Raw genomic sequence first — 12,086 nt, 5'->3', positions numbered from 1 at the left:
AATCAATGCTGTTAGTTTTGGTGTCTGTTGTGGTATTTAAGTTCTTACCGTCAGGAGGGTGGGGGCAGGCCAGGGGTGTGATTCTGAGCTCTGACCCTGGCTGCCTCTGATTGGAGCACAGCTTTCATATTCTCTTTTCACCTTCTGCTTTGCAGTCTAGTCTGGTAAACTAATGCTTTCTACACTCCATAAATTCTTTGACGGGTGCAGTTTTTGAAATGGGGCCACTTCTTAGGTAATTCCATTTTTCTGGTACCTTAGAGGCTCTGGAAAGATGACATGTCGTTGAGATACCCAACATCTAAATCTGCACTCCCAATGGCACATGGCACTCCTTCACATCTATGCCCGCTATGTTTGGTTTTTGGACGTGATGACACTTTTGCAAAGGTCCTGAAGTGCTAGTTTAGTGGAATTCTCTGACACTTGACCCCATTTTTGAAACTACACCACAGAAGGAATTTATCCACTCAGAATTTTTGACCCCCAAGTGTTGCTTTAATTTATTTTCCAGACATTAATATACAGCTAATGGAAAGAACAAAATGCCAGTTTTTCAAAGAATACGCAATTCCGGTGCTTACTATGTGATGTTGTATCAGAAACGAATGGACCAAAAGCTGTTGTGCCCAGGATACCTGCTTAACAGTTTTTGTAGTTTGTCTCTGCTGACTTAAGCTGGGCACAACGTATCAAGCACTGAAATGGCGAATCTCTGGAAAAATTGCAATTTTCACTTTTCATTATCGATTAGGTGATGCTAGTGTGAATCTAGTGTCAGCTTAGACACGTTTTTATCTGGGAGGTTGAGTATTATATCAGTAAGCTTTCTCACTGTTCTATCTGCGGAGGAGACCAGGCAAGACTTGCCCTTTTATTAAGATAAAACCTTTCCTTTCAATATAATCCTCACCTAAAGAGAAAAGGTATTGGGTTAGAAGGGCTTAATGTTTTGTTATTTTTTGTTCAGAGCTATGCAAGGCTATACATAGGAGTGTCCATAAATTCTTGCAGATTAAGAAACAAAGTGTTTTATTCTTTTTCTGTAAGAGAATAGAGGAATTGCAACCAAAGAACCATACCTCTGTAGTTATGCCTGATGTGCACATCTAAACCAGGAATTTCAGCACGCTTTATTCTGTCATTGTGTTATTGCTGGACTTTTTTTTAAACCATCATGCACTTCAATCTGCAGTCCCACTTCAAAGGAAGGGTAGTATATGCTGATGTTCATACACCAAAAACTACTGAAAGAGTAGCTGTCATTTGAAATATTTTGTAAATGAAAAGTTCAGGTGAATTAAAGCCCTTATGGGCAGGGCCGTCAATCCCGCTGTGCCAGTTGATCACTGTTAGTATTGTACTTGCTCTATAAATAATAATAATAATAATTATTATTGATTAATATTAATCATCACAGGAACGTGCGCCTGTCAACTGTTATCAACTTTTGGCGGCTCATTATGCCTTGAGGGCCATCATGGTAAAAACTGATAACTGATGCAACTGAGGCAGACAGTGTGCTGAATTCAGTACACTCTCAGCTTTCCCGTTATGTGCCTCCAGGCTGGAGATTTTGGTACCCTTAGTTTCAGTATACTGATCTCTGCCCAGTATCAGAAGAGTGTTCCTGACAGTCTAGCTGGACTGTGAGGAAGGCCCCTACTGACAGTACTCGTCCATAGACTTGTACCGCTAGACTGTCAGGAACACTCTTCTGATGGTGGGCAGAGATTGGTGCCAAAACTAAAGGCACCGATATCTCCATCCCAGGGACACATAACGGGAAAGCTGGCTTTCTAGTGGTGTATAAAACCACATGTGCAGGAGGACATCTTAAAGAACTCCTGCTATTTCTGTAGTGCCATAAGACACCTTTTGTGATCTTGTGAAGTCCATGCTTTCTGGGAGTCAAAGCTGTCAGAACAAGGGGGCCTAAACCATATAAAAGGTTATAGCAAGTAGGGGTGTGTGTAAGTATGTACACTGCATATAAATATTTTATGTCATTTGTTTCTAATGATGACATTTTATAATATTTATGTAAAATCAAGTATAGGATTATGATACATTTTTAACCAAGAATATTTTACCAATCTACAATAAAAATGTTTTTGTTTAACGGCTCCATCTTTCTGGTGCTTTTGGAGGATCTCCTTTTGTTTCTGACTGCCATGTTTGTCTTTGTCAGCAGAAATTAGAACCATCTGCCTGTGCAGGCACTTTGCGTGAGCCAGACCTTTCACTGAGGTATTTGCACAGTGATGCAAACAAAGTAAAGATTACTTATAAAGCAGTCTTGAAAAGAAACAGGATATGTGTGGCTTCATGCCAAGAGGTTAGAGCGGCCTGTTCATCCGTGTACAATATGCCCAGTACATAAAGAAGTTTTACAGCTAAATGTATTTTTACATCAATATGGTTACTACAATAGAGATTGGGCATATTTTAAAGGACTTTGAAAACATGGCTGCTTTCTTCTTCTCAGAAAGTGACATCATGTCTGTTGCTTTTCTTCAGCAGAAAAGCAGGCCCAAACCATGGTGATGCCACCACCATGTTTGACAGTGGGGATGGTGTGTTCAGGGTGGTGAGCTGTGTTGCATTTACGCCAAACATATTGTTTTGCATTGTGGCCAAAAAGTTGGATTTTGGTTTCATCTGAACAGAGCACCTTCTTCCACATGTTTGGTGTGTCTCCCAGGTGGCTTGTGGCAAACTTTAACCCCTTAAGGACCAGGCCATTTTTTGGTTTCGCATTTTCGTTTTTCCCTCCTCACATTTCAAGAGCCATAACTTTTTCATTTTTCAGTTCACAGAGTCACATGATGGCTTATTGTTTGCGGGACAAATTGTACTTTGTATTGGCATCATTCAATATGCTGTGCAATGTACTGGGAAGCTGGAAAAAAATTCAGAATGAGGTGCAATTGGAGAAAAAATGCATTTGCGCCATTTTCTTATGGGTTTAATTTTTACAGCGTTCACTGTTTGGTACAAATGACATGTTACCTGTGTTCTACGTGTCAGTACGAACGCGGTGATACCAAATTTATATAGTATTTGAAATGTTTTGATACTTTTAAAAAAATGATAAACTTTGAAAAATAGAAAAAAAATTTTGTGTCATCATGTTCTAACACCTGTAACTTTTTCATATTTCCATGTATGGAGCTGGTTGTGGTGTCTTTTTATGCGGGACAAGATGACGTTTCTATTGATACCATTTGGGGAAAGATCTGATGGTTTGATCACTTTTTATTCAATTTTTTTATAGGAGGCAAAGTGTTGAAAAAAACGCTTTTTGGCTGTTTTTATTTTTTTTGCCGCTACGCCGTTCGCAGTACGGGATAAATGTTTTAATATTCTAATAGTTCGGGCATTTTGGAGCGCGGGGATACCTAATATGTTTATGTTTAATGTTCTTTAATTACTTTTATAGCTAATCTAGGGAAAGGGGGGTGATTTGAACTTTTATATTTTTTTTTATTTTTTTAATACTTTTAAAAACTTTTTTTTTTCTTCTGTTACATTTATGATCAGACCCCTTAGGTACCTTGAAACCTAGGGGGTCTGATCGCCCATACTATTCACTGCAATACTACAGTACTGCAGTGAATAGCAGAATCCCAGCACTTCTATTAGACGATGCCTCTGGCATCGTCTAATAGATCTAGTGCAGAGACAAGCCTGGAAGCCTTCAATAGGCTTCCGGCTGTCATAGCAACCGATCACCGCCCTCATGTGACGTTCAGGAGGGCGGCGATCGGGGAAACATGGCGGCGCCCATGCCGCCTGCGCTGTTTACACGCTGCGGTCGCGTTTGACCGCAGTGTGTAAAGGGTTAACAGCAGCGATCGGCTCGGGCACCGACCGCTGCTGTTATTGGCAGGTCCTGGCTGTATTATACAGCCGGCATCTGCCGTGTATGGAGCGAGCTCAGCGTGTGAGCTCGCTCTATACATCCCCATGCGACCCATGACGTACAGTTACGTCAAGGGTCGCTAAGGGGTTAAAGAGACTTTTTATGGATATATTTGAGAAATGGCTTTCTTCTTGCCATTCTTCCATAAAGGCCAGATTTGTGCAGTGTATGACTGATTGTTGTCTTATGGACAGACTCTCCCACCTCAGCTATAGAACTGCAGTTCATCCAGAGTGATCATGGGCCTCTTGGCTGTATCTCTGATCAGTCTTCTCCTTGTTTGAAATGAAAGTTTAGAGGGACGGCCGGGTCTTGGTAGATTTGCAGTGGTCTGATACTCATTTCGTTTCAATATGATTGCTTGCACAGTGCTCCTTGGGATGTTTAAAGCTTAGGAAATCTTTTTGTATCCAAATCCAGCTTTAAACTTCTTCACAACAGTCTCTCGGACCTACCTGGTGTGTTCCTTGGTCTTCATGATGCTCTATGCACTTTAAACAGAACCCTGAGCCTATCACAGAGCAGGTGCATTTATAAAGAGACTTGGTTACACACAGGTGGATTCTATTTATCATCATCAGTCATTTAGGACAACATTGGATCATTCAGAGATCCTCACTGCAATTCTTAAAGGACATGAATTACAAGGGAATGCCTATCTTAGACATTTGACATATCCACAGGTCACCTCAGCTATTTTCAGAACCCCTGTAAAAAGTCAATGTAGAGCCCACTACCCATGCCGCTTTCCCTTTGGCACAGTTACAAGATGGGATAGATAAGCTATACTACATAATGTGTGGTTTTGGGAAGGGGGGTGGGGTTGTGTCTTTTTTTTGTTTTTTTGTTTTTATTTTAACTTTTGGGGGGGTGTAGATACAGCAATTCTGGTCTAGCATTCATGTATTCTAATTAATGAAAGATGTACAGCATAACAACAGGAAAAAATAGGAAAAGTTGTTTTAAAAGGAATAAAAAATATTTATATAATGTGTTTAAAAATAAATGAATGTAACCTCTTTTTTTCTGTATTTTTGTAGGTATTGGTATGGACACTTGCGTTATCCCCTTAAGACATGGTGGCCTTTCTCTGGTTCAGACTACAGATTACATTTATCCTATTGTAGATGATCCTTATATGATGGTAGGTTAATACATATATGCGTGTGTGTGTGTTAGCTTAAAGTTGGTTCAAAAAAACTGCAGCAAAATTTGCAAACAGTTGCAACATGGGGCTGCAATTCTGCAAGATGAGACCTTAGCCTAAAGAAACATTCTCCTTAGTAAGAGATACATACAGAAAGTCTTACATTTGAATCAGTCTTAAAGTAATTTATTTGTTAAAGGGGTTGTGCGTATTCCATATCCACCAGAGAAGGGATAAGTGTCTGATGACAGGAACCAAAATTCCCCTAAATCCTCCCTGTGAATGGAGTACCAGAGCACTTACGTGGATGGCATTCCATTCACTGCTATTGAGATGCCAGGACAGCAATACCGCATAGAGGTAAATGGAGTGCCAGTCGCAGGGGTGCACTGGCCAGCCATTCCCAAGTCTACTTTGGTGGGGCTTTCATTTCATTCTGATCAGGAAGGGATCTGCCAATCAAACACTTATTCCCTATCCACAGGACAACCCCTTTTAAGTATCCTGAGACTTCCATTTTTATTATAGCATTGAATGGAATTGTGACTGAAGTCTTCTATTTGTATCCATTATTAAGGGAGATATTTCTGTATGTGGCTCTTGTGGATCAAAACTGAGAAGAGGTGATGGCAATGTGAATGTAGCCTTAAATACATACTGCTAAATTTATGTTTGAAAATAATTGCTTTTGTAGTAACCTAACAGATGGAGTGTATTGTAAAGACATTAGGAGGGGAGGCTAATTGTGATGGGACTTTTAATGGCAGTTATGTGCCAAATTATTAAAGCATGCACAATATTTGTACGCCACAAAATGGCTAGTTCACATCTGCATTTGGTGCTCCGTTCGGAGGTGTCCAAACGCATTAAAAAGTGGTTAGCCAACAAACCACACGGACCCCATAGACTATAATAATCAGGTGGAGAGAAAAGTGGTGATGGCAGTACTTTTCTCTCCACATGATTTGTGCAGAAACCACACGGACCCCATTATAGTCTATGGGGTCCGTGTAGTTTCTCAGCTAAACACTTTTTAATGTGTTCAGTATTCCGTTGAGGGGGTCCCCAAGTGGACTCCCCGAACGGAATACCGAACGCAGATGTGAACTGGGCCTAAAAGTCAGACACTCAAAAAATGTTTTTCAACTTTTTGATGCTAGGATTCTGGAGTGCATTTGTTGATACATTTCCTCTATTGTTTTGTGAAATAAACACGCTTGCAAACTATATTTCTCACTAGTTCAGTGGGGTTTTATTCCCTTCCTAGGGAATATGATGTATAATAACTTGAGAAAATGTTTGTTTTGTACTCAATCTATAAATGTGCACAATAATTCCATATACATATATATTTTATTTTTTTAAAGGGACGAATAGCCTGTGCAAATGTATTGAGCGACCTGTATGCAATGGGAGTAACTGAATGTGACAACATGTTGATGCTTCTCGGTGTCAGTAACAAACTGACTGATCGGGTATGTATTATTTTCTTATAAACTAAACTAATGTGCAGCACCAACATTTGTCGCTTATTTTTCCTAAGTGAAATGACTAGGCAATATCAAAGCATCAAACACAGTGTAAGGGAGACCTGCATAAAGAAATTGATTACGTAAAGGGGTATTCCCAACTCGCCCGCTCACCAACCAGCAGGCGGTCTGCTTTATTTCCTGGTTTTCTCAGTAAACTTGTGGGTGGGGTTCCACTTGCTATCTCACAGACAAAGCCAGCTCTGTTATCTCTCTTTATAGCAGTACATGTTTGCAGTCAGTAATAAGGCATAGTTATAAATAAATTAGCACAGTATCACTGGAAGATGCACAAGGTGATGAGAATCCCAAATTTACAAGCTACAGGACCAAGAATCAGCTTGCAATAAACTCTGCTTTAGGTCTGTGTTTACATACAGAGGTAACAGACTTCCTGTCTCAGCCAAATTCAATTAGCAAACCCGATAACAGCTCAGAAATACATGCTGCTCCGGGGTCCCAAGCACTCAGCTCCCGCTCCCTCCTGAAAGCAGGGAGCTATGTCACTTGTCCTGGGTGGAGAGATAAGATCATCCCAGGTCTGTGGTTATGGAAATGCATGGTGTAAACAATAAAGTGAATAATCTCAGATAGCGGCCAAACAAAGCAGTTTTGATAAAAGTCTTAAATCCACATAAGCTAGCAGTATAGATAGGATCCTTGAGATGGGACAACCCCTTTAAGGCCTCCTGCACTCAGGGGAGCATGATCCCTGGCATGTAAAACAGGACAGTACAGCTAGAGGAGCCAGGGACTCGTAGCCTCATAGAGAAATCCAGACTGGGTTCTGGCTGAGAAAACTGACATGTCCCCTTCTGATTTGTCTCAGATGTTGAATATCGTGGGCAGCTAGCAAACCACCAAACACATCAGTATCGGTACAGATAGATTTTACACTCTTCTTTAGTTAGTATGTAAACAGAAACTTGAATCCACATAAGGCCCTTGTGAAAAACTTTGCTTCTGATAGGAAGTGGAAGAGGATGTCTTGCTGTATCTTCATTTGTTATCATATCTGCATTTGGGCTTATTTGTGTAGTTTTTACCAAAGCTGCAGGAGTATTAAACTTTTTGACAAAATTCCCAAAACAATGTTTCTTCGCTCATTTATTCATGCTTCCTCCTGAATGGGGGTTCCCCAAACGCATTAACGTCTGTGAGAGTTTCTAAACTAGCTGAGCATTTTCCTAGAGAGCCCTGCTTTAGCGATATAAAAAATCCCATATGTTGGACATTTATGAAATCTCCTGAGAAAATGCAATAGATATCCAAAATGGAAATACTCAAATTTTCTTTTGTACATCTAGGACACACTTTTCACTTTTGGTACTTTTTATTTTATACATTGTAATTATTTTATTTTGTTTCATTTTAAGGCAAAGTAGTAGTGGATTCTGGGGGGTGGGGGCAGGTAAAGAGGTTTTCAAACCCAATACAATTGGTTAACAAAGGATTGCAAATACTTTAAAAAATGATGCCAATGTGTGGCTATTAATATGTAGTAATTAACATCAGTTAGCAGAACACAACATTGATACATATCATCAGGCGTATATGCAGGCAAGTAATATAGCTAATCAAACATGTACGTAGAATGGCTACTCCAGCTAATGTGAAAATAAGAGGTGTTGGTGCCTGCCAGTGTTTATGTACCATTTCTTGCTGTGTCGTGGAGTGCAGATATCCCTTTCCAGAACTGCAGTTATAAACCTAAATCTATGTGATATCTGTACCCAAATTGATGCAAGAATCTTAAAGGGGCTCTATCACTAGGAAAAGTCATTTTTAACTAATTACATCCTTGCATAGCCTTTAGAAAGTCTATTCCACACCTACCTTTAGTATGTAAATTGCCTCAGTGGTTTCTGGATAAGTCCATATTTATTCATATGCTAATTAGTCTGGTGCATGATACATTGTGCACACCTCTCCCTGTTGTTTTCTATGGGAGACTGCTGCTGCTGCTGATGACTCAGCTTCCTGTTTGCACACACATATAGAAGATAAAAGCAGAGACGAGTGCTGCTGGGAACTTCCTGAGCTGGCTGGAAGCTCATTAGCATATGAATAAAAACAGACTTATTCAGAAACCACTGAGGCAATTTACATACTAAAGGTAGGTGTGAAGTAGCATTTCTAAAGGCTATGCAAGGATGTGTTTAGATAAAAATGACTTTTCCCAGTGATAGAGCCCCTTTAAACAACCATTCTACAAATTAACAAATATAAATTTTATTGTGTACAAATATGAGAAAAAAACAAGACGTATAATAAAATCCTTTAAAAACGCAAAACAAAAAGGAGTGTTGAGGTCGTAGGGCAGCATCAAAAACATGATTGTATATTCATGTACTGGAGCTCTGGATGTGTGAGTATATAGAGAACTGTAAATATCCCATATCAAACTCATGCATATAAGATGAAATAATCATGACTATGAGTAAGATCATGTGATACAAAAATATCAAATGGCATTCAAAAGATTGATAGATAGTGACCAATAGGCAATATTTAATCCTATTGTGAAGATAAATTAACCCATATATCTGCCAAAAAGAATAAAGCTAACACTACACATAAACCTCAATACAGGCATACTCGTGGACAGAAGGAATATAAGTCAGAAGCATAACTCCAATGTGGTAACAATAAATAGATGCTCACCACTGCGACCTCCACTCAGAGCCCCGACGCGCATTTTGCACCCTGCTTCGTCACGAGGCTTCCAAAATTTGTAGTTGGTAATTTGTACAATGGTTGTGTAAGATTATTGCATCAAACTGGGTACTGATATCAGATAGGTAGTTTGTAGGGTTTTGCATGGGTATTGGTACCAGTTATGGTCTAGTGTTTAGGTATTTTTGTAGGTCTAATAAACCTAAATCTACAGAGAGAATGAATATCCAGAGGAGACTTTTATTAAACTCTGGTCTCAATCTGTTTCCTACTGATGTCAGATATGCCAAAGTTGTTGTAAGGCAAATTAATATTTGTGGTGCTTCTAGAGTGTTGTGTGAGCCAGAAACTGAAATGAACACCACTAAGGGATTTGCATATATTTAATTATGTTACTCTTATGTTTTTTATTTGTTAGTCTTGATGGATATTGTATGATTGCTGTGTTTTTATACTAATACTAGAAATCAATTGTAGAAGAAGAGACTTTCTGTTGTATCATGTCATTAAATGGTCCCTTACTTTTCAGACAACTTCATTTAATTTTAGTAGAACTTGTGATTCTGGACCAAATTTAATGCACTTTAAATAAAAATGTTGCTGTTATCTGCCTGAAAAATCTCTCTAAAGTTGATGTCACTAGGTATATCCCTTGTGCCTAATTTACTCCCAGTTAGTAATTGACATGAGCCTCATGGGTTTTTTTTTTTGCCTTCCTCTGGATCAACACTGTAGGGGACTGTGGGGTTATAGGTTGGACTTGATGGTTTTCATCCAACCTCATCTACTATGTATATGTAACTAAGGAAGTTCTATCTTTAGTTATCTTCCAAATTGACTGGTTCACAGTGAGTGTAGGGGGGAGGATCTGGACTCTAATCACACAGTGAATGAAGAGGAGTTGGGCTGTTGCCTTTTCATAGCCTGTACATATCTGCACATGGCATTCTCTGTACACTGCACAGAAATGATTCTGCAGCATCTTATAGCCTGTAATGTGAGAAAAGTCTGTTTACTTCTGACCACTGCACTACCTAAACCAACCACTACATCCTGTATGGCAAGCAGCATAACTCCTGGAATTAACAGTACTTGTAGCTGCACTGTCCTCGAACATCTGATTTACTGAGTTCTTGGCTGTCGGACCACTGCAGATGTAATATTGACCTATCCTTCAATACAAGGAAGATGGATAAAGCTTTTAAAGAGATTGTACAGGAATTGGAGCAACCCATGTGGCAGGCAGAAGGTGTAAAATTAAAAAAATATATATATACATATATGGCGGGACCCCGTGGCGAACGTTTGACATCCCCCCCCCCCCCCCACTGACACTGAAGACCTCGACCGACCTCCGCCGCATTCCTGCGCGCTCTATTATGCCCCATAGTGGCCCCTGCACACACCACACATTATGCCCCATAATGAACACCCATGAACAATTATTATACTCGGAGGGGGTCTTTTCAGACCCCAGAGTATAATAATTGGAGACCCTGAAAGTAACCGCTTTTTAATGCGGTTTCTGTTTGGGGGGTCCCAAGCAGACTCCACGAACGGAAACCTCAACACAGATGTGAACCGGGCCTAAACATCACATTATAAAATACAATTCTAGTATGTATAATGGTAGACATGTATAGAAGCACATAGAGATGGAGAGAGAGATAGACAGACATTGATATGCTGTATATACTTACACATATACACATCTACTCACACACATACATTCATATACAACATATACACACACCTATCTACACACATACTGGACTCACACAATATATAAGACACATGATGTAAACACATATACACATCTATACATATTTTATCCAAAAATATACTTACATGTGGCTGTGCAGCTCTGTCTAGCAGTGAAGAGAGCAGATACATCGCACAGAATGTCTCCCCTCACACTCCGATACTGAGGAGGGGCGGCACAGGAAGCTGCTGTGTGCGGAAGCTTTTACAAAAGGCATCTGCAGCCCTGCATCTACTTATGGTAGGGAAGGTATGGGGCCCTTGAGGGTGTGGGGATATTAAGGAGCCTATTAAGGAAAAAAAAAACGCAGGGGTAGCGGCCCCTAATGTCCCAGGTCCTGTGGCAGCTGCTACCACTGCTGTTACGCCACTGTACATATATATATATTTGCCTGTCCCCATTTCTCAGTTGTCCACCTTCAATGTCCATTCAGTCTGGTGCATGCACCTCATGTGATCGCTGAGACCAATTGGGTACAGGATTTCTAGAAATGAGGTGTTACCAGTAGACTGAATGGACATTGGCAGGGGACAGCTGGATGCTGGCGACAGATAAGTGTTTGGGTTTTTTGTTTTTTGTTTTTTTGTTTTTATACCTTCCTTTCTGACTGATACAGGGTCACTCCAATCTAAGACCAAGCTCTTTAAAGGGGTTGTCAGTCTAATTTTCCCCTCCCCCATTGAGTGGCCCCTTCACTGGTCCAGTGATAAAGCCATTATATTGTGTGGGGAAATAATGGGAGGGGGGATGATATGAACGGGGTGAACTTTAAAGTGTGTGAGGCATTAGATGGGAATATAAAAAGGGCTTTTCCGGGCCTAATTTTCTTTATGGTCTATCCTTTGGCCCCATCAGCTGTACAGAGCTGCATCTGGCTTTTCTGTACACAACACAGGGCTGGAACCAGAAAGCTCCGTCCATTATATAGGGCCCAAGCACCTTCACTGCATCTCATCATTTATTGAAGTTGGTGGGAACTAAAAAAAAAAAAAAAAGCTTGGACAACCCTTTTTAATCCCATCTAATGTCCCATACACACTACTGTCC

The 12,086-nt window shown here is 40.1% G+C and overlaps 1 protein-coding gene across 2 annotated transcripts in view; it reads left to right on the top strand.

Annotated features, from left to right (window-relative positions):
• SEPHS1 (selenophosphate synthetase 1) overlaps positions 1-12,086 on the top strand; it is a 43,346-nt gene that overhangs the window by 16,920 nt on the left and 14,340 nt on the right. For both annotated transcript variants that reach the window (XM_075274018.1, XM_075274017.1), the window contains exons 3-4: positions 4,966-5,069; positions 6,440-6,547. In XM_075274018.1, the coding sequence (XP_075130119.1) occupies positions 4,966-5,069; positions 6,440-6,547 (212 nt within the window). The remainder of the gene's footprint in view (positions 1-4,965; positions 5,070-6,439; positions 6,548-12,086) is intronic.

This window comes from Leptodactylus fuscus, chromosome 5 (assembly GCF_031893055.1).
Source record: "Leptodactylus fuscus isolate aLepFus1 chromosome 5, aLepFus1.hap2, whole genome shotgun sequence".
In the NCBI taxonomy this organism is placed as follows: domain Eukaryota; kingdom Metazoa; phylum Chordata; class Amphibia; order Anura; family Leptodactylidae; genus Leptodactylus; species Leptodactylus fuscus.
Note: the sequence above shows the minus strand (reverse complement) of the source record. Positions and strands in the feature narration are given on the sequence as shown.